The sequence below is a fragment of the Aspergillus pseudotamarii genome (assembly GCF_009193445.1).
Source record: "Aspergillus pseudotamarii strain CBS 117625 unplaced genomic scaffold BDV38scaffold_46, whole genome shotgun sequence".
NCBI classification, from domain to species: domain Eukaryota; kingdom Fungi; phylum Ascomycota; class Eurotiomycetes; order Eurotiales; family Aspergillaceae; genus Aspergillus; species Aspergillus pseudotamarii.
The window spans coordinates 263207-283335 of NW_022475060.1; the positions used below are offsets into that span (position 1 = coordinate 263207).

General features: G+C 48.8%; 10 protein-coding genes across 10 annotated transcripts; 5 read left to right on the top strand and 5 right to left on the bottom strand.

The window, feature by feature from the left end:
* Positions 1-85: 85 nt before the first annotated feature.
* BDV38DRAFT_143842 (uncharacterized protein) lies at positions 86-1915 on the bottom strand. Its single transcript, XM_032051481.1, has one exon. It carries the CDS (start codon positions 1300-1302, stop codon positions 328-330), a length of 975 nt encoding a protein of 324 aa, XP_031911258.1. The 5' UTR covers positions 1303-1915; the 3' UTR covers positions 86-327.
* On the top strand, positions 1833-3712 carry BDV38DRAFT_253178 (GNAT family N-acetyltransferase). Its single transcript, XM_032055217.1, has 2 exons — positions 1833-2874; positions 2948-3712. The coding sequence occupies exons 1-2, from the start codon at positions 2529-2531 to the stop codon at positions 3331-3333; spliced, it is 732 nt and encodes a 243-aa protein (XP_031911259.1). The 5' UTR covers positions 1833-2528; the 3' UTR covers positions 3334-3712.
* Positions 3713-4619: 907 nt separating this feature from the next.
* BDV38DRAFT_253181 (uncharacterized protein) lies at positions 4620-5441 on the top strand. The gene has a single exon (XM_032055218.1). The coding sequence runs from the start codon at positions 4764-4766 to the stop codon at positions 5349-5351; it is 588 nt and encodes a 195-aa protein (XP_031911260.1). The 5' UTR covers positions 4620-4763; the 3' UTR covers positions 5352-5441.
* Positions 5442-5984: 543 nt separating this feature from the next.
* BDV38DRAFT_294836 (putative 2-ketogluconate transporter) lies at positions 5985-7860 on the bottom strand (the record flags this gene model as incomplete). The annotated part of the gene is made up of 5 exons (XM_032062584.1): positions 5985-6229; positions 6288-6499; positions 6559-7077; positions 7158-7435; positions 7507-7860. 5 exons carry the CDS (start codon positions 7858-7860, stop codon positions 5985-5987), a joined length of 1608 nt encoding a protein of 535 aa, XP_031911261.1.
* Positions 7861-8229: 369 nt separating this feature from the next.
* Positions 8230-9651, top strand: BDV38DRAFT_294837 (glycoside hydrolase family 88/105 protein; the record flags this gene model as incomplete). Its single annotated transcript, XM_032062585.1, has 1 exon — positions 8230-9651. The coding sequence occupies exon 1, from the start codon at positions 8548-8550 to the stop codon at positions 9649-9651; it is 1104 nt and encodes a 367-aa protein (XP_031911262.1). The 5' UTR covers positions 8230-8547.
* Positions 9652-10358: 707 nt separating this feature from the next.
* On the bottom strand, positions 10359-11399 carry BDV38DRAFT_294841 (MBL fold metallo-hydrolase). Its single transcript, XM_032062586.1, has one exon. It carries the CDS (start codon positions 11225-11227, stop codon positions 10430-10432), a length of 798 nt encoding a protein of 265 aa, XP_031911263.1. The 5' UTR covers positions 11228-11399; the 3' UTR covers positions 10359-10429.
* A 691-nt stretch (positions 11400-12090) lies between these two features.
* Positions 12091-13792, bottom strand: BDV38DRAFT_143871 (MFS transporter). The gene is made up of 2 exons (XM_032051483.1): positions 12839-13792; positions 12091-12770 (listed from the first exon to the last, which is right to left on the bottom strand). Exons 1-2 carry the CDS (start codon positions 13744-13746, stop codon positions 12122-12124), a joined length of 1557 nt encoding a protein of 518 aa, XP_031911264.1. The 5' UTR covers positions 13747-13792; the 3' UTR covers positions 12091-12121.
* Positions 13793-13984: 192 nt separating this feature from the next.
* On the top strand, positions 13985-15510 carry BDV38DRAFT_253185 (Zn(II)2Cys6 transcription factor). The gene is made up of 3 exons (XM_032055219.1): positions 13985-14213; positions 14270-14735; positions 14797-15510. Exons 1-3 carry the CDS (start codon positions 14023-14025, stop codon positions 15382-15384), a joined length of 1245 nt encoding a protein of 414 aa, XP_031911265.1. The 5' UTR covers positions 13985-14022; the 3' UTR covers positions 15385-15510.
* Positions 15511-15690: 180 nt separating this feature from the next.
* BDV38DRAFT_294844 (cytochrome P450) lies at positions 15691-17486 on the bottom strand (the record flags this gene model as incomplete). The annotated part of the gene is made up of 5 exons (XM_032062587.1): positions 17248-17486; positions 16323-17179; positions 16154-16264; positions 15925-16091; positions 15691-15868 (listed from the first exon to the last, which is right to left on the bottom strand). Exons 1-5 carry the CDS (start codon positions 17459-17461, stop codon positions 15691-15693), a joined length of 1527 nt encoding a protein of 508 aa, XP_031911266.1. The 5' UTR covers positions 17462-17486.
* Positions 17487-17974: 488 nt separating this feature from the next.
* BDV38DRAFT_294846 (cytochrome P450) lies at positions 17975-19633 on the top strand (the record flags this gene model as incomplete). Its single annotated transcript, XM_032062588.1, has 3 exons — positions 17975-18156; positions 18209-18588; positions 18789-19633. The coding sequence occupies 3 exons, from the start codon at positions 17975-17977 to the stop codon at positions 19631-19633; spliced, it is 1407 nt and encodes a 468-aa protein (XP_031911267.1).
* Positions 19634-20129: the final 496 nt, after the last annotated feature.

The window sequence follows — 20129 nt, forward strand, 5'->3', positions numbered from 1 at the left end:
AACGGATGAAGCGAGTGTGCAGTCGGTTTCCACACGTGACCTTCCCAAATATGATGACAGAGGAAGTGATGTATATGCAACGCATGCCGCTGGGGAAGCGTTATGCTACTGGCCCGATACTGTGGTGACCGGGGAATCTGCACCCTGACAAGGCCGTCATCCGTCCTTATGCAGCCTCGGCAAATGCCTCGCTGAGCCGCACGCGGGAGAAATGCTATTTCCCCGGTTCGGATGAGCCGTCTTTCAGCCCGCTCGGTATGTTCCAAGTGTTTTCGGCGGGCAAAGAGTGTATGGATATGATATATAGAAACTAGAATGGAGGTGGAGTTACGGCGGGCGTGTGGTCTCAGAAGAATATCCTCGGCGCTCTGACCGGTCCAAGCTGTCCATTGAGATGGCACTCCATGGATACCGAGAACGAGTCCGGGCGCGAACGGGCGCCGCATGCGTAATGTCACCCGTCAGTTGCTCCGGATTCACGAAATTAGGATATTCTTCGTGGTCGGTGGAACTGGTGTCAGAGGGGCGAGTATTGACGAGCAAGACGAGCTTTCGCAACACGGCGAATTCCAACTTCAGCTTGACGCTGTAGACTGCAGCTTTAAGTGTGGTCTGAAGAGCGTAAAACCCGACGTATTCCAACACCAGCAGTGCCACATCTAGGAGCACGATGATCACGTTGATTGTAATCAACTCATACATGATCTTCTTCCGGGTGGGATCTTTGTCCGGCCGCAGCCGCAGAAGGTTGATCGTCTCCCAGATATATATGCAAGAGATCAAGATCTCCTGTGCACAGAACCAAGCCAATTGCATCCTTTCCATCACATTGTAACCGCGGATTATCGGTTCGGTGCGCACATAGATAGTGCAGTAGGTCAGGATGGTTGTTGGAATCAGCAAAACGATGGTGTTAAAGATGATCATGTACCGAACTTGCCGAAGAACCTTGAGATTCTGCACGACCAAGTGAAGCCGAGAATAAAGGACGATCGACTGCCCGGGAACCATGAAATAGAAACCGATTGTGGCGAGGGTGACCGCAAACCACAATGGTCCTTTCGCGAAAAATTCTAGCAAAAAGCCGACGGCATGTGGGATGACACCGAGCACATTGGACAACAGCATCGCCCAGAAGTACAGTCCTGCATACTGATTGAAGACGAGGAAAATTAGAATGATGAGCTCGATGGCGTTATACAGAGCGATTGAGCTAAAGACGACCATCAAGATTTTCACCGCAAGGCCTCCTTGATAACCACCAACGAGGCCCTCGGGCACCTGCGACAGTGAGTCGCCCATGACGTCCGGATGGCGCAATCCTTTCTCACGATCAAAGGAGTTCAACTTCCACTCGATTGTTTTTATCTCTCAAGCGGCAGTGGGCGACAACACTTGAAGCCATATTCAGTCATGCCCGACTTTGCAATCTGTCTCGATGATATCCAGTATGATCTTCGAACGTTTCGTTAATCGAACCGGGGGTTGTCTCGTGGCGAAATATATGCGTTCGCGATAAACACAGGCGAGGGGTGGAACTGATATAGGCGACCCGGCACAACTATATCCAGGGCAAGGCTTTGTTGTTTCACAAGATATTTAGAGGGAGGAAAGTCGTAAAGTGATAGGAATTCGTGTATATATATACAGTAGGCAAGTCTGAATGAACGTAGAAGAAGAATGAAGACGAAACAACAAGGAAATGACACTAAATGACGGGCGGACGGAATGGTCTGAAACAGTGGAGATCCTGGTGGAGGAGATATCCTGTCGAAGGTCCCCACGAGACTGGTGATTGAAGAGAAGAGGAAAAGAGAGAGAGAAGGAGTGGAAAGGATGGAAGTGAACGGATGGGGTTTCGGCAAATATTGGGGGAAATATGCACGACCACTAACGCTAAACTGGGGCTAGCGTGCAGCTAAGGTTTAGTGCCACATGATTTCCCCGGGCACTCGGAGTTTTGGAGCCTGAAATCTGAGGAGTCATTGACCCTTTTTTGTTCTCTCGCCCGATACAGTCCATATGTTCTATGTGTCTATTGGTACATAGTTACATGCCACCGACTGACGAATAATATTTGTCACAGTTGTTTAGGGATCCCTCTCTACAACAGCAATTTCCAAGCATCTGTATTGAGGATTGAGTTTGACCCTCCTTTAAACTTCGTTCAAACATCGGGGTTCATTCGTTGCCTTTCGAGGTCCTTCCGTCCGTCCCAGTTCAATCATGTGATGTGGTGGCGACCGTGAACCTTACCGAAAGGAGTAAGGCCCCTGTTTCAACCGACGTTGACTCCTTACCTACCCCGTACCGTTTGTGTTCTCATATGTGTGTAATATACGAAATACCGCGAATCCACATGTATCAGGTCTAGGCCCCGTGCCTACGACTAGTTCATTTTTGGGCATACTAGAACACTTCCACTAATCTCCAGCGGAGACTCGGGGTATCAACCGGGAAAATCACCTCTATACTCCACATCTGAGCTTCCATATCCACATACATTGTATGAATTAAGTTTTCTTGTCATGAGTCTCACCGAAGTCCATTTGCGACCGGCAGTGTCGCAAGATCTTCCATCCATCGCGGAAGTGGCCGCACAATCCATGTTGGACGATGAGCTGTTTGCGTTTCTCTGCCCTCGGCGTAGGGAATTCTACTCCGACTATCGTCAGAGTTTCCTGCGACGACTACGGGCGAAGTTGACATCACCCGGGTGGGTTGTCATTGTTGCAGTAGGTGAGTCTCGAACGCGCTCCGTGGATACAGACTCATGGCCTGTCCTTGGCTATTGTGTCTGGGAGCGCATCGGAGACACGGTGGAAGAGTCCGCCAAACGGTGGAAGGAGACCTCGAATCATAGCTGGTGGACTCGTGAGTAGCCATATATGGACTCCTCGATTTAGATTAAATAAACTATAGAATATACCTTTACTAAGATCTGCAGGGGTACAGGAACTGTTTGGAAATGTGAGCGAACATTTTGTGACTCGTCTGTACCCCGACCGAAGTGTAGATGCATCTCGCTTGGCTAGGTACAATGCGTCGACCGTTGATTGCTTCCCGTACAACGACTTTCCAGAGCTCTGGTTCCTGTCAACACTGGCAGTTCACCCGGCGTACCAGCGACAGGGGATCGGTCGCAAGCTCGTTGAATGGGGCCTCAAACAGGCCACGTGGGACGGAACCCCTGTTGGCCTCGAGGCCAGTGCCAAAGCAACCAATCTCTACGAATCCCTTGGGTTTCAGATAGTCAACGAAATGCCATTGGTGGAGGGGGTTACCCTGACAGCAATGCTGTGGCAACCGTCCTTTCGGGTGGCGCACCCTTGATGACAATGCATTATCCACAATAATGTATACATACACCTTCTCTATGGCCCTCTCTGGACTTTACGGCGTGTATATGTTGGCGCACCTGCTTTTGAACTAGGAAAGATAGGGTGGAATCCATCTTTTTTTTGGCTCCGAATCTACTGATCATTTCTTGGTCTGCAATTGACACGTGAGTTGCGATCAGGTTTGCTTGATGAGGAGGCCTTGGATGCCTTTGCTGAAGCTAGAAAGAATATCATATCATTGGCCAAACCTTATGGGATCACTGAACAAACCCCATTGCCAGTGGGGATATTGGCGACAGAAGGTCAGGTTTACAGGTCCACGAGCGCTGTAGGGGTTGGACACTTTGTGGACAACAAGGCTGAGACGCAAGAGTGCCAAAGAGACTCGTGTCTGTGATTTCCCAAATAGACCACCGCAGTTAGGCTTAACTTTTCGCAAGCATCATTTGTGCGGCTCCCAAAACTTGGAAACATATGGTTCACAAGTGAGACCTTCGGAGATTTATCACCTTATAGACGCAGGCCAGCTTGTTGGACAACATTGCGCGCCCACGAACAGCATCGTCAGGCGTTTGTGACGACTTCTCGGTGGCCGCTTGACACAATCATTATATTAGGCAACGATGATAAGATTGCGAAGACAGACTTGAGTTGTTCGTGAATGCGGTGCTCTCGCGACGGGCTGGACGTGGTGTCAGCCTGGACGATCCTTTAGGTTGAATATGCGGTGTGGTCCTATGGACGCAGCCGATAAACATAGATTTGTCATTGGGCATGGCTGGGAATTTGAAACATGAAATGAAGTCCCAGGTGCCTCCATAAACTATCGTGGCCGTCAGGGAGAACCGTCCACACCGGTTTCCGTGGCGCGACGGGAGTGGATGCCAAGTGACGAATAACAACTTTACATCTATATCGCCAGCTGGCGATGTACCACCCACCATCAACAATGCACACCTTCAATTTATACCACTTTAAAAGCGTTTGTGTGATCGTTTCCCGGCGTGGTACTCGACAATTAAGTTTAACTTTCACTCGTACCGCTCCGATATAGCGTCAATGCGTCACGGGTTAGAAGACCACTCCCGCGAGTTGAATACATACCTAGGTACATACAGTGCACGAAGTTTTGACGATATGTGCGATCTAATCAGACATAGGGCAGACCTGATTGTCCGACCACAGACTCGTTGCTCGCATATGATGACCCCTGATACCCCTCCCGACTCCCCCCAGTCATTCACAACAGCCCTCCTGCCGTCGTCGCTCATGGCCGTCCACAAGGGCCGTTTGGAAGCGGAGTTCGGCAGGGAGAAATGGAGCGACCGCGCTCATAGACCTCATGTCTATGACGACACCGAATGGATCGAGCATGACCTTGAAGACCGGGTCCAACTCATCGGGAGCACCCTAAATCGTGACATGAATCGCTTAAATCTGTTGCTCCAAAAGGACCGTAGCGACGCCAGGCAAATCAGTGATTGGCAGGCCCGTATCGACCATCTGGAACGAGAATTGAAAGCTTCTAATGCGGAGCGAGATGCATTACGCATAGCTCTTGAAGAGTCACAGAACCGTTCGGCCCAAGAGAAGGATGTCGCACGCCATCATGAAACGCTACAAAAGCAGCTCAGTGAGATGCAAAATCAAGTCCAGACCCTGAACAAAAAAGCGGAGTCTCAGGCAGCAATGCTCACGAAGAAGGATACCTTGCTTCAGAAGCACACAAAAGCCTCGAACTTGAAGGTGCAAAAGGAGAAGACTCAGCTGGAAGAGGCTCTAGAGAAAGCTAAGCGGCGGGCCGCTGATGCACAGAAAAAGGCCCGAACCGCTGAGAGCGAGCGTGACGAGGCGCAGAAAACGCTGGAGGAAGCCAGGAACAAACTTGTGTCGTCACGGCATAAGCGAGCGATTGTCGAAGAACAACGCAAGACGCTGGAGAAACAAGTCAAGGAATTGAAGGATGAACTGTCAAAGAAGAAGGACAGGAAACGCCGGTACTTTTGGTAGAGGTTGTACGAAGTATTGGCAGAATATCTGCCGTGGCCATCAAACCGGCCATCTACGGCAAAGACGTTGGAAAGAAAAAGAATTTTTTTTTTTAAAAAAAAAAAAAAAAAAAAATTCAGAGCCAGCCCTAGAAACGATATTTACTCTCTACGGCAACATATATCCCGGGTTTGATGACGGCTTTTCTTGCTTTTTCATTTATATCCTGTCTTCCAATTTCTTTTTAAATCTGGTTGCAATACACATCGCACATTGTACAATCGGATATTGAACTAGCCTAGCAATCACACATACCAATTTATACAGTACTGTTACTCCTACCGCGCTATGTATATCATTCCATGCAGGACTTAGCGCGTTTGGTTAGCAACTTCATCTTAAGGGTACCCACCCTGATTATGAACATGCCAGATTAACCTTAACAGGAATCGGTCAATCAATTCTATGCAACCAAGGAATCCCTTGCAGACGACCTGCAGAAAATCTGCAGAAGATTTGCAAATGCTCTCTCACTGATAACGAGAACTTGAGACAAGACTACAAGAGAAGAGGGTATATATTAATTCATTCCAGACATCAAGCATACAAACAGACAATAACAACCAGTGTCAGAACAACCAAGGAGACCAAGATCTAATAGATATATCTGAAGTGAAGATTCTCCTGGTCCGTGCGGTCCTCAAAAGCGTGGTCAAGGTTATCAGTTGTGCTAGGGTTAACCCCAGCCTCCTGCAACATGCGATCCTTCTTCTTATTCTGCGCCATTAGGTAGAAGCGCAGGAAACCCACGGCCAGGCACATGGCAGAGTAACATCCAAGATGGACGCCAAAGGCAATGAAGTAGCGGGGCGCGTCTTTGTCTAGAAAAACCTGAGGGCCTGATGACTCGAGTGTTAGCTTTGCTGATGGCTTTTATAGGGGTTCTTGGGTGCTTACCGATGGCGTTGCCGACAGCCCACGAGACAAAGGTGGCTGCGACTACAGTCGACTTCTTGGTTGCTCCTGCAATGTTCCGAGACACCATAGAGAGACAGAGACCCTGGGCGGACCAGAACGACAGAGTGATGTAGTAGCTGATGAGGAGACCGGCCTTTGTGGCCAAGTTCTTATTTTCGACTGTCATTAGGACAATGGTTCCGACAAAGGATCTGGCGAGCGTTAGTGATACTCCCTAGAAGGAAAGTGGACAGAATAATGGGACACATACGGGATCATAAAGCCCAGCATGACGAGCAGGTTCTGGTTCGTCTTCTTCACCAACCATGCAGACGACATCAGGACGATGATGATATAGGCACCCAACACCATAGCTAACAGCTGAGTCTGCAGTTCGGTGAAGTTGAAGCCTGTGATAATAATGTTTGCAAAGGAACCCAGACCACTGGTGGGAAGCGTCGTGAAAACCTGGATGGCACAGTAACACCACATTTGCGGATCACGGAAGGCTTCCCACATCTGGTATTTCCGGAACTGCTTGTTTTGCATACCGGTCTGGTTGGCACGGACACGCTCGACCATCAAATGCTTCTCTTCTTCGGTGAAGCACTTGGCCCGCATCGGTGAATCGGGCATCCAATAGAGAACGAAGAAGCCCCAGAGTACTGAAAGGCATCCGTATGCAATGAAAATCGCCTGCCATGAGTGAATGGCCTTGTCTTTACCGATCAAGCCGAAACAGTATGCTAGTAGACCACCGACAATTTGCTGACCTCCGTTCATCATGTACCTAGGCAAAGGTTAGATTCGAACCAGTAATGCCAGCTGCTTCCCTGGAGGAGCGATGTCAATTGATTAGGAGTTACCCACCAGTATGTGACCGTGGCAGCTTGTTCCTCTCTTTTATACCACATTCCCGAGAGGACCACAAATGACGGTTGGCAGACAGCCTCGAAGATACCCAAGAGGGTACGCACTGTGACTAGACCGGCAAAGTTGTGGCAAGCCGCGTGGAGTGCCAGAACCGAGCCCCAAAGGATGATATTGATACCCAGGTATTTGGCGATGGGAACTCGCTGGAGCATCCAGTTCGTTGGATACTCCACTATCAGGACAGCAATGTAGATACAGGTCGTCAACCAGGAGTACTTCGAAGGGAAGGTATGTCAGCATCAATTTTTCCCGCTCACGTTCTCACTTATTGTCCAGGGACACATACCTGCTGGCCGTGCAAGTTGGTATCCTCACGAATACCCATAATGGATGCAAAGGACATTGTACCTTTATCCAGGGCTTGTAGGAAATAGGTGATAATCATGATCACCAGCACGCGGCGATCGATCTTGCGCCGCAGTTTTCGATTGGTGGCTTCATCTATCTCTACCCGCCCGAGGTTTGCGTACTCCTGGAGCTCATTATCGACACGGGTATGGTCCACAGCATCCTTGTCACTGGGAGAAAGCACCCGCTCGACGTGAGAGATGTCTTTCTTCAGGTCGTTCATCTCAGTATTGGGAAGGGTGGCCTGGTGGACCTGGTGGTCACCCGCGGATGGGGGTCTTGCGTCTGTCATGGTGGAATATGCAAGAAGAAAATGAAGACGTGAGCCACCCCCTGCAGTATTTGGATGAGAGCTACTAGCAGGATGGGACGCGAGCAGTGTCAGAGAGGCCAGAAAATGCCAGGAGGGGCGCTGGGACCTTTTATCGCCAGCCCTCTCCACAGGCGTAATCTTCGATTATTATTATTCATTTTAAATTAATGGGGTATCTCTACGCGGCCAAGGATGAGTATACTACTACGGACTAGTTCTAATCCCAAGGACAACGAGTCATGCCGTATATTTCCCCAGTTTTGCAAGTTGGCCACCCCCGTGGGTCACTTTGTCTGGGGAAAAGGGTTATGCGGAGAGGAATAACCCGAGTTCCAAGCGAAGAGATCGGGCGAGTGCCGCCGGCCCACCGCAAAGCTTGGGACCCGTGCAATCCTCTCGTCAAATCAGCGAGGAGATCCAGAGAAACCGGTGTAATTTAGTTTCATTAAGTACGCCTCCTCGGTCGGCGTTGACCCGAAGCTAAAAGCATCCCACGGACAAAGTGGTGAGAGTTTCTCCGCGTATCATTTTGTGGATCCGCTTCGGTGAGCGTTATTAGGGCGCTTGGTCCGTTCACTCTGCCCTGCTCTTTCCTCTACACCTACTCGTATTTCCTTTTTCCCGTTAGGCAATTCAAAGTGTGTGTGTGTGTGTCTGTGCTTCATTATGTCGTCGTCGAATACTTCCCCTCCGCAGGTGCGTGAGACCGTCAATCGCCTCATTCATAATCTCGTCAACATCAAGGATGAGACCGGCCGATTCCTTATGCCGTTGGCAGACGGTCGCATCATCGACACCAAGTCCTGGCATGGCTGGGAATGGACGCACGGTATCGGTTTGTACGGTATCTGGAAATACTACGAAATGACCGGCGATCCTGAATTGTTGAAAATTATTGAAGACTGGTTTGCCGCCCGGTTTGCTGAGGGCGGCACCACTAAGAATATCAACACTATGGCCGTGTTTCTGACACTGGCCTACGTGTATGAGAAGACCGGCAACATCACCTATCTCCCCTGGCTCGACGCCTGGGCTGAATGGGCCATGCACGACTTGCCTCGGACGCGCTACGGCGGTCTGCAGCACGCCACCTACCTCACAGACAACTACCAGCAGCTCTGGGACGACACCTTGATGATGACCGTCATGCCCCTCGCAAAGATCGGAAAGCTCCTAAACCGCCCAGAGTATATCGCTGAAGCCAAGCGGCAATTCCTCCTCCACATTAAATACCTATTCGACACGAAGACCGGACTCTTTTACCACGGATGGACCTTCGAAGATGGCGGCCACAACTTCGCGCAGGCGCGATGGGCCCGCGGGAACAGCTGGATCACCATTGTCATCCCTGAATTCATTGAACTGCTCGAACTCGAGCCCACCGACCCTATTCGGGTCCATCTCATCGACACACTCGAAGCACAATGCGAGGCGCTCCAGCGTCTCCAGAACGAGTCTGGCTCCTGGCACACTCTCCTCGATCACCCAGACTCCTATGTCGAGTCATCTGCCACTGCCGGATTCGCATATGGTATTCTGAAGGCAGTGCGCAAGCGCTACATCTCCGCGGAATACAAGCCCGTTGCCGTAAAGGCGATCGCGGCTGTGGTCGGGCACGTGGATGCCGACGGCGAGTTGCAGAACACTAGTTTCGGTACGGGAATGGGAGACACTCTGCAGTTTTATAAGGATATTCCCCTCACGTCTATGCCGTATGGACAGGCCATGGCTATCATGGCTCTCGGTGAGCACTTGCGCGGGTTCCTGTGATGGGTTAGTGGTATGATGATCGTTTGTACATAGATGTGTCATGATAGATATAGACTTTTTATGATTATGAGGGCAGAATGAACCACTTCTGATCTGGAATTTACATTTTCTGGTGTAGTACGCCAAAGTCCTGATTGAGCGTCAGTCTAGTCGTCAGTATCTACTTTCTAATGGGCTTCAAACAGCCTGGATGATACCAGCGTATATATACAAAGAAACGGTAAACAATGAACGCGTGAAGGGTGTTGGGTGTGGGGTGAAATTCATTTGCTATGTCTGCAGGTTATATCTGCCGAAGCAAATGAGGCACAAACTACCTACTCAAAGAGCTAAATTACACGGTGGCTTTCCTGGATGTAGGAAAAGAATGATAAGGCTTATTGAGTCAATAACGTCATTAATTCCAGACTTTTATCCAACTAGTCTAGCGGCGAAGCTGATCTGCCTCGATATACACTTCAATAATGACAAATAGACAAAGAATAGATGTACTCAGTATTGCCAGGGATACCCACGTGATATCATGTTTGTATTGAAACATAGTATAGAATGACGTTAGAAGAAGCAAATTCCTTACCTAAAAGACGACGCACCGGGATACACGTAGTATAATATAAAAGGAGGGTTTTGGGTATCACTGGCAGAGTTACCTGCGTTATCACCGGTATCTAAATCTCGAATATAGGGAAAACCGTAGATATATTCTGGCAAATTGTTACTGTATAATACATGTTAAGCATAGGAAAGGGAAACCCCATGACATATCCTCCCACAAGCTCTAGAGAACCGAAACCTCCTCACCTCCCTTCAACCAACAGATCTTATCACTGATACCCTCGTCCTCAAAAGCCTGGCGCAGCTCAGTGCCGAATTGAGTGAAATGGCCCCAGGATTCATAGTGCATAGGAACAAGGACGTCAGCCTTGAGCGCACGGAATAGCTTAGCACCATCCTTGCCACCCATGGTGATCTGCATGGGGGGACCGTTAAGATCCTCCATGTTAGGAGCGTGAGCATTCCCCAAGTTCATCACGGCAGCGCAAATATGATACCGGTCCGCGATAGAGTCCAGTTCTTCGATGTAGACAGTATCACCCGTAAAGTAGATTGCGTTGGGGAGGCCGTCCTCGTGATGTCCAAAGTCTTCGCCGGTTACAATGAAGCCGGTACATTCGTTTCCAGGAACGTGCTTGGTCGGGGTCGCAATTATCTTGAATTTCTTGCCAGCGATAATGGTTTCAATCTCCTCCCAGGGCTGCATGCCGCGCACGGCGGGACGAGGAGCGAGGTTCTTGGCTCCGTCGACGGTGGTGAAGACGCGGCGTCCGTCTAGGAGTTGACGGCCCAGCTCGTCTAGGTTGTCGGGGTGGTCTTCGTGACTGAGGAGCACGGCATCGATCACAGGAAGCTGGTTCAGACGGAGGGCAGGATCCTCTGTTACCTTCAGGACTATAACGCCCCGGTCCCAGAAGGTACCGGCTGGAGAAAAGAACGGGTCCGTCAGGAAGTTGACGCCGTTGATCTCGAGGATGGCAGTGGCAGTGCCGATGTGGGTGACGTTAAGAGTGGGAGCCATGGTGTTAAAGGAACTGAGAAAGAAATAGGAGTAGATAGAGACTGATCAGAGTCACTTGTTTAAACTTGCGTAATGCACAACACTGCTTGGGGATTTGAATGAAGAATGATGAGGAGACTGATGGGCGGTGCCCGGTACTTATACCTCGAACGTGTACAGCAGTACAGTGAAGGGAATCACTAATTTGTAGGACATTATAAATCTAAATGATGTGAACCGTTTTAACTCTTCAATCAGCTCTAATCCACCGGCATCCCTCCTATCGGCATCCCGCCTTTCGGTATCCCTCCTCGGATCTCAGCCATAGATCCAACCGAATAGGAGTCGTCAGCTAGTAGCCCACCCACAAGGAGTGCCCCACACGGAGACATAATCCTCTGGCAACCAAATCCAATTAACATATTTCTAATAAGTAATAACTTAGCTGTTGATTAACTAAAAGTTTATTTTACGTTATCTAGAGCTAGGTGGGATGCGCCAATGCGGGATTACTAACATCGTGGTAACCCTAAACATACAGAGGCTACGACGGTGTCGCTCCTTCCATGATTTCGTCAGCAAAAGAAGCTGCTCAGCCATATTTAGAACTTCAAGTCTCAGAGCCCAATGACAAGTAGATATGGAATACTATGCAAGACCTGGCAAGCAGTAACGGCTGTTCCTGGTAGCTGGCACCAATGAGATAGTAGTATTTGCGGATGACCACCAAATTTATATACATCCATAGCATTAGAATAGCCATGTCTTATCACATAGATCAGTAAAGCTCAATCGGGGGTGAGATGTATTAATGTAATAATATAACATATTATCTCTATTTAGACAAAGGAGAGTATTACAAAACGACCTAAGAATCTGGATAGCAGCTTTCGGAAGAGCTCTGGTGGAGGTATTTTATGTTGCCGCCTGCATCCTCTCCATCGCCTGAATCATGGGACTTGCCTTACGAATTCTATGCCCGTAGAAGTAGAAAACACACGGAATGGAGATACACACAGTCTCCACAAGACCCAGCAAAGTACTGGCCCAGTTTAGCCCCAGCGCGTTATACATCGACGGTCCCGCAAGTGGCAGACAAGCGCCCATGATACTACGGAAGAACATATTCCCCGCCAGCGCAGAGGCAGTGTAAATACCGTACGAGCGGGCGACGTAGCTAGTGGCGTAAATGAAAACGCATGCATTTCCAGAACCGAACGGAACGCCGGCCAGGATGGGCACGATCCAATGGACATTTGGTGTACATGTCCAGGCGAACCAGAGCTGCCCCACGGCGAGGAGAATCGCGCCAAGAATAACAACGCTGACAATCGCCTCTGGAGATACCTCTCCAGTTTCCGGGTCCTTGCGGTGACTATTGATTGCTTTGCGGAGGAGAGGTTCGCATGCGATGGTGATCAGGACGCCGGATCCGATGCCAATGAATGAGAGGCCCCCAATGCCAGGCGACCAGCCACGTTCTGTCTGAAAGGCGATGGGGTAGGCAACGAAACACAGGTAGAGAATACCGTAGACGATTGCGATATAGCTGTCCCAGAATATGCTACAAGGGGTTAATATTGGGTTAGGCATGTTTGTACAGACACAGGGGATTAAGAACAGGATGCTTACCAGATTGGCTCAGTCACAAGCATGACAAACGGCCGGCTAAGACCGGTTTTAAGCCGTCTCGACAAATCCTCTCCACCATCATAGCGTGTCCACCACTTGGGATCTCCTGTTTCTTTCCGGAGCCTTGCTGCTCGCTTTTGGAGGATCACCGGAGGATATGTTTCCTTGATTAAGCACATCAAGACAAGAACTACACCACCAATAATCAGAACAATCCAGTTCGTCCACCTCCAGCCCAGATACTCGAAAACAAAGCCGCCAATTATCGGGCCGTAGACAGGACCGTTTGTAGGACCAATCGACCAGATACCAAACGCAAGGGCGCGGTGTTTATCAGAGACAATATCATTCACCGAGGCAGGGGAGTTGCCCATAATCGCGCTGCCGAAAAGACCTCCGAAGAACCTGCCAATCAGGATCGCTTCCATATTACGAGCCAAAGCGCTCGGAAGAATTAGCAAGAGAAATATGGTCATGGAGACTAAGTAAACCGGTCGTCGACCGACTACTTCGCTCAATGGGGCGGATACAATGGTTCCCACGCCCATGCCGAGAAGGTAAGTAAAGACACCGAAAAGACCGACAATTTTCGATATGTGGAACTCATCCTCCAGGCCCGGGATTCCTGAAGTGTATAAAGTGCTGAAAAGACTGACCACCGTCGCCCCAAGACTCATGGTCACAATACTGACACCTTTGTACCATAACGGCCAGAGATGAGGGTTTTCGGGATCCTCAGGTTCCCAGTAGACCTCATATTCCGAAGGATTTTGCAAGCTTGGTAGCTTGGAGACAGTGGGCTCAAGTGTCTGAGTAGTGTAGCCTTCTGCATCTGCCGTATAGCTTCGAGTCAGCTCAGGCTCGTTAACGAACATGCCCGCTGCGTCGGAGTGGCATAAAGAACCCATAACCGTCGGTCTCTTTCACCAAACCAAGTCACGCGGTATTCAAAAGATAAAACGAGATAGTTTGACCAATTTTTAACTAGAATTCAAAAATATGAAAGTACAAGCAGAAAAATGACTTATACCTCCTATATAGTTTTACCGAGAGGGATTGACCGAGCGGGATGCCGACTGCTCATGGGGCTTAGTAAACCAAAGGGAAAAGGTTGATGAGGGAACTCGCCACTCGGCATCCCTCTCTCAGCGATATGCTCATCTCTTCTCCGTATATCGCAAAAGATGCCACGACATACGTACGCCACAATGCCGCCACGCTCCCATGCTAGCCCTGCGAAACCATCCTTTCAATGCGAATTCCCGGGATGTAGTATGACTTATCAACGGAAAGAACACTTAAACCGACACATGGCAAATCATGAGCAAGGGGCGCGCTTCTCCTGTCCGTACTGCGATAGTACCCTGGCTAGAAGGAATGTCCCATGATGATCGTTGCTGTGAGCTAATGTAATAACTAACTATTATTCAGCGATCTCCTACGTCGCCATATCCGGAACTATCACCCAGAGAGAGAGCCTCCGCAGTCTCGGGCGCGGCAAGCTTGCGAAGCCTGCCATGCTCGAAAGGAACGTTGTGACGGTGGATACCCATGCAATCGATGTCAGCAGCGAGGGGTTACCTGTCCACGGCCTCGGGAGGCGGCTCATGGCAAAAGCAAACCTCAAGAGATACAAACGCGCTTGAACCCGGACATAGTGCGTTCGGTGCCTGGCGAATCTCGGTGGATCGCTCAGGACTTCATTGATATTTACTTTCACGACTTTCATCCAACTTGGCCGTTCCTGCATCGGGGGACATTTGAACTCTCGAAAGAGCCGTGTATACTTCTCCAATCAATGTTAATGATTGGGTTGTGGATCAAAGGCGACCAAGCGGCACGGGACACAGCGATGACTTTCCATCGTAATTTGCTTTCTGCAATTCAAGCTCAAAGGGTGTGAACTAGTGGCCCTGACCACACAGGTGAACGTTCTGCTGACGTCCTCTGTCCCACAGTGTCAATGGTATATATCGGACTCGACGCCGCATTGCAGCAATGACACCCCCTGGCCGATGGCGACCTACCAAAGTATTCTTCTACAGCTGATATTCGCTGTACTTGTTGCCAAACAAGAGACCTCTCTTGACTTAAACCTCCGTTTTCAACTAGAGGACCCCAAATATGAACTCCTCACGGCACTCGTGGAAACCTGTCGCCGGCTCGGTTTGTTTTACTACCCGCATATGCTTGCTAGGTATCACTCCTCTGCCCCGATAGCGCTCGTATGGGTGAACGTGGAGGAAATCAAGCGTTTCGGATTGTCGCTATATAAGCTCTGTCGACTCTGTACTCGGAGTGCCTCGGCGGACACGGCCGTCAAGGATGCCAGTGATCCGAGACGTGAGCTTCTAAGTCTGGCGGACCTAGACTTTTGCATGCCGGATAGCGACGAATTGTGGAACGCTCCGTCCAGTACCGGAGCTGAACTAATCCGAAGTACTGCTTTTCAACGGGCATGCAGGGATAATAGAGATCCAGATAACTGGATATCCCAGACATCAGGGAAATTGTGCGATTCTCGTGTCAGTCTTGACTGGATATAACTCGCTAGGCCAATTGAAATCATAACTGCTCGTCATTCCCACTTGCTAAAGCTAGCATAAACATAAGAAAAAAAAATACTATCTTGAACGCACGGCTCGGAGAAGGCCGGGATGCGCTTGACAAGACTGAAAATTAAAAGGAGCAGACAAATCTGAAATTCAAACAGTATTCTATAATCTTTCAATCGGCCTAGGATCAAAGCTCTAGGCTCAAGGTATCATGGGTAATTTGGCAAACAATCCAGACTCATACAACGCAATGACAGCTTGCGTCTCAAGGTAGTAATGTAAAAATCAAGTTTCAACTTAAGGACAAGCTGTGACCCCCACGATTTCAGCTTTAACTTCAAAGCTACCAGCTTTCGGGGCCGGATGGCCAAGGTCGCGTCCAACCCGGATATTTTCGATGGTGGTCCCCACAAGCTTCATGTCAATGAGACGAACTATTCTCGCTAGTGTCAAGTAGAGCTCGGCATAAGCCAAACTGGCCACTGTTAGTCTAGAGATAAGGCAACGGGAAAGTAAAAGAAACAAACGTACTTCAGTCCTAGACATTGCCTGCTTCCCTTGGAAAACGCAACAAGGAATCTGTTCAGATACTGTCCATTTTCAGCGGCTTTGATCCATCGCTCAGGGTTAAACGATTCCGGTTCAGGGTAAACCTGAGGATTCATATGAACGAAGTAGGCTGACTGGCTTAGTGGTGTCTGATACACGAACGATGTTAGCAATTAACAAACTTCATCACAGCGTCGTGTTGCCTACTTACGCCAGGTGGAATCACGTATTCACCATACGTTAATGACTCGATAGGTGCCACGCGAGGAGACCGAGCCACCAGCCCATACGAGAGCCGAAGGGACTCATTAACCACTCCACTCTAGCAGTGTTCAATTAGCAATGAGCAATGAGCAACATCATAGATAGCACATTCATACCAAATACGGCAATTGTTCCAGCTCAGCCCAGGTTGGTCGACTGGTCGGAGCAGGCATGACTTGGTTGAGCTCGTCGCGTAGCTTACATCGCATAGTCTCGTCATTGGTCAAATGAAACATGGCGACGGTTAAGGCTCTTGCGGTAGTCTCAATTCCAGCACCGAAGAGAGCCGCGCCCTCTTCTTCAAGTCGACGTAGCGTCTTCTCTTGCGGTGCGACATCGGCGGCTGCTATAGCATCAAACACGTTTTTAGAGAGCATGTCACTGTCATGCGATAACCACACCTTGTCAAGAGACTTCGCCGCCTGTCGACGAATCAGGTTCCTCACCCCAATTACATCGGCCATCTGAAGGCCCAACTTCTCCATAAGCCCGATCGGCACGCAGCGAAGGAGCTTGGGTAAGACAGGGAAAAACTTGTTGATATGGCACATAGACATGACATAATTGACCGCATCGATCATCTGATTTTGGAAGACCTTCTGTTCCAGATATCCTTGGCTCGCCCCGTAGCAGTACTCTGAGACGATATCCGCCGCGAGAGCCGCAAAAACACGTTGCAGGGGCAAAACTGCATGATCTTCAAAGGCGGAGCGGAAGCGTACCATCAAACGGTCGACTTTCTGGTCAATGATCGATTCGGCCTTTTTCAAGGCTCTTCTGGAAAAGTAGCTGCTCAAGAGACCGCGGCGAACCCGGTGATGTTCATGACCAACCGTTGCAACCATAGGCAAGGGTGTCGTGAACACGCCGATGAATCTGGGATCCTTTTCTCGGACCCGCGAGCTACCAGTATAAATTTGTTCGTAGTAATAAGGGTCATTGATGTGGAGTTCACGGGGATTGATCCGTACGACTGGCCCTTCGGGGTTGTTAGCAAAACAGAGACATTATAAGACGCTGGGTACCACCTGGCCCTTTTACCATATTTCTGATGTAGCTGCTCAATCTTAAAGAGATAAGAGCCATTGCAAATCACATCGTAGTAGAACTCGTACAGATAAGAAATAGCCGCTAGTTTAGGGCCTGGAAACTTGCGAAGAGGGTGGAAGAACAGACGGTAGACAGTCTGAATAGTAAAGCCCACCAAAAGCGAGAATAAGCAAAGGCTCCCCGCGGAAATTGTAAATTCATGCATTGCTTTTTCTTTTGCAGCATTGAATGGCCTCTGTAGTGGGCGGTACAAAGCACACAAAGGTGTGAAGCAAGAACCTAACGCAGATCTCAACGTTCAGTGGGGGGTTTTCAAGATATATGCTGCCTTCAGTATCTGGTTTGCTGGAGGAGCAGCGGCTCATTTTTGCTTTGATAAGTTTCTATTAATTTGCTAGTTGGAAGGTAACAACCGAGAGATAGAGAAACTAGTACTGGAGTGGGTTCCAAACAATGATATGGTGGTTTGTACGTAAATTACACGCGGCACAGAGCAAACCAGAAGCTCCACTCAGTGTGGCGATCAAGATCTATAAATTACTGACTGGAAGTTAAATTGCTTGAAGAATTCAATCACCTGTGGTACGTAATAATGGAAAAATTACCAGGTACGTAAATGTATTTTAAATCAATGGTGGTCAGTAAAAAGTTACTTCAACCCCGTCCCTTCACGATAGATCTGCCTACAACCTGGCTTCCCAATTGCAATCTAACGACCATGTCTGATTTCACCACGATTCTGGGATTAAGCGCGGTCGCCATTCTCGGGTTCTTCGTCCTGTTTACTCAACACGCGAAACTGGATCCCCGCGAGCCACCTCTGGTTCCAAGCACAATCCCACTGGTTGGCCACCTGATCTCCTTTCTCATCCATGGAATTGAATACTTCGCTGCAGAAAGGTATTGAGGGGATTCCCATTGAAGAACAAACGTAGCTTGCTAAACAATTTAGTGGTAAACACTCTCTGCCGGTTTTCACCATGAAAATTCTCAAGGAAAAAGTGTATATCATCACATCTCCAGACTTACTCCCTTCCGTGCGGCATAACCGCAGCTCCATGTCATTCAACCCGCTCTTCACAGCCATGGCAGAACGGGCTGGGGGTATTCGAAAGCCTGGTCTGCAGCTTCTTCGAGAGGAAGAACTGGGGGGCCAGGGCCTTGCGAAGAAAACGGTGGAAGTGATGCGCCCTGCACTGCTCGGCAATAAACTGGACCATCTCAATGAGCAGATGATCCATGTCGTCAGACAGATTGTCGATCAAGTAGTTTCGATTCCTACTGGTTCATTGGACTTATATGAATGGTGTAGCGAGGCACTCACGCTTGCCAGTACAGATGCAATCTACGGCCCTTCGAATCCTTATAAATCTGAATCTATCAGAAAGGCCTTCTGGTATTTATGGCTCCTTGGGTCCGCTTTTGATTGCCTTATTTCTCAATATTAATGATGTATAGGAATTTTGAGTCAAATCTAAGCCTGCTACTCGTCAACACCCTTCCCTGGCTGACTTGCCGAAAAGCATGGAAAGACAGAGAACAGCTGGTGCAGGCTTTTCTTCAGTTCTACCAAGCGGATGGTCATCTTTCTTCATCTCCTTTAGCCTACTCTCGATGGGAGGTTCAGCAAGAGGCCGGCGCAACCCTGGAGGACATCGCAAGATTAGAGATACTTACCGGAATTGGAATCCTTTCCAACACGGTCCCAAGCTGTTTTTGGCTGCTTTTTGATATACTATCTCGCCCTGAGCTATTACGCACGATACAGGATGAGATTCATCAGAATGCGGTCTCTATCGACTCCACAGGAATCCATACGCTTGACTTGGCAGATATCCGGGGAAAGTGCCCGACGCTCCTCTCGTCATTCCAGGAGACCCTTCGAACGCGTTCTAACTCCGGCCAGGTCCGCGTGATCTATCAAGATACATTATTGAATGATCGCTGGCTCCTGAAGGCCGGTTCAACTCTCCTAATTCCTGCGCCAACCATCAACAAAAATAGCTCAACGTGGGGATTGGACTCCGGGGACTTCAACTCCCAGCGCTTTACCAAGACCGCTTTGCAAACGGACAAGAAATCCAAGGCATCTGGCTTTTTATCCTTTGGATTATCTCCCCATATCTGCGCTGGGCGCCATTTTGCAACAGGAGAGATCTTGGCTCTCGTTGCGTTACTTCTTGTGCGATATGACATTCGTCCCATTCACGGCTCTTGGACCGAGCCCAAAACGAATGCGAAGGCCGTCGCTGCATCGCTTCCCCCCGCAGCTGAAAGGTTTGAGGTAACTGCCGTCGAGAGACCGGAATATAAGGGGGTGGCATGGAGGACGACTGTCACCCCTGGAAAGGGGACATATGGCCTGATAATTGGATAATCATCCTCTATACAGGACAATTGGTCATCCGTGGAAGGGAGCAAACTAAGGCAAAGTATGGTGGGCGATTCAACAGTCTTTTTATATCCAACCTTGATATCCTCAACTGTCCCGTGGCTGAGAGAAAGCATTAGCGCTTTGTATGGTACTCTCCCTCGCCCGCTGTTGACATGCTACAGACATAGAAAGAGTATAGAGAACATGATATATATTATTCAAGGTCACAGTTTGGAATACTCAACGCATCAGTAATTGTTGAACTGTTCATAGGTAGTTCACTGTGGTTTTCATACCTGAACGATACTAGTAAATTACGGACGAAAAACACCACTTTCACATCAATTTTTTTTGAAACTCTTTTTTTTATTTTTTATTTTATTTTTCTTTTATTTTGTTTTTTTTTTTTTTTTTTTTTTTTTTTTTTTTTTTTTTTTTTTTTTTTTTTTTTTTTTTTTTTTTTTTTTTTTTTTTTTTTTTTTTTTTTTTTTTTATTGGG

Bases quoted from the DNA above. Each gene is read 5' to 3' on its own strand.
- BDV38DRAFT_143842 (XM_032051481.1), bottom strand. From the start codon at position 1,302: ATGGGCGACTCACTGTCGCAGGTGCCCGAGGGCCTCGTTGGTGGTTAT.
- BDV38DRAFT_253178 (XM_032055217.1), top strand. From the start codon at position 2,529: ATGAGTCTCACCGAAGTCCATTTGCGACCGGCAGTGTCGCAAGATCTT. The intron at 2,875-2,947 runs GTGAGTAGCCAT...TAAGATCTGCAG, and splicing joins GAATCATAGCTGGTGGACTC to GGGTACAGGAACTGTTTGGA.
- BDV38DRAFT_253181 (XM_032055218.1), top strand. From the start codon at position 4,764: ATGAATCGCTTAAATCTGTTGCTCCAAAAGGACCGTAGCGACGCCAGG.
- BDV38DRAFT_294841 (XM_032062586.1), bottom strand. From the start codon at position 11,227: ATGGCTCCCACTCTTAACGTCACCCACATCGGCACTGCCACTGCCATC.
- BDV38DRAFT_143871 (XM_032051483.1), bottom strand. From the start codon at position 13,746: ATGGGTTCTTTATGCCACTCCGACGCAGCGGGCATGTTCGTTAACGAG. The intron at 12,771-12,838 runs GTAAGCATCCTG...AACCCCTTGTAG, and splicing joins CTTGTGACTGAGCCAATCTG to CATATTCTGGGACAGCTATA.
- BDV38DRAFT_253185 (XM_032055219.1), top strand. From the start codon at position 14,023: ATGCCACGACATACGTACGCCACAATGCCGCCACGCTCCCATGCTAGC. The intron at 14,214-14,269 runs GAATGTCCCATG...ACTATTATTCAG, and splicing joins GATAGTACCCTGGCTAGAAG to CGATCTCCTACGTCGCCATA. The intron at 14,736-14,796 runs GTGTGAACTAGT...TCTGTCCCACAG, and splicing joins CTGCAATTCAAGCTCAAAGG to TGTCAATGGTATATATCGGA.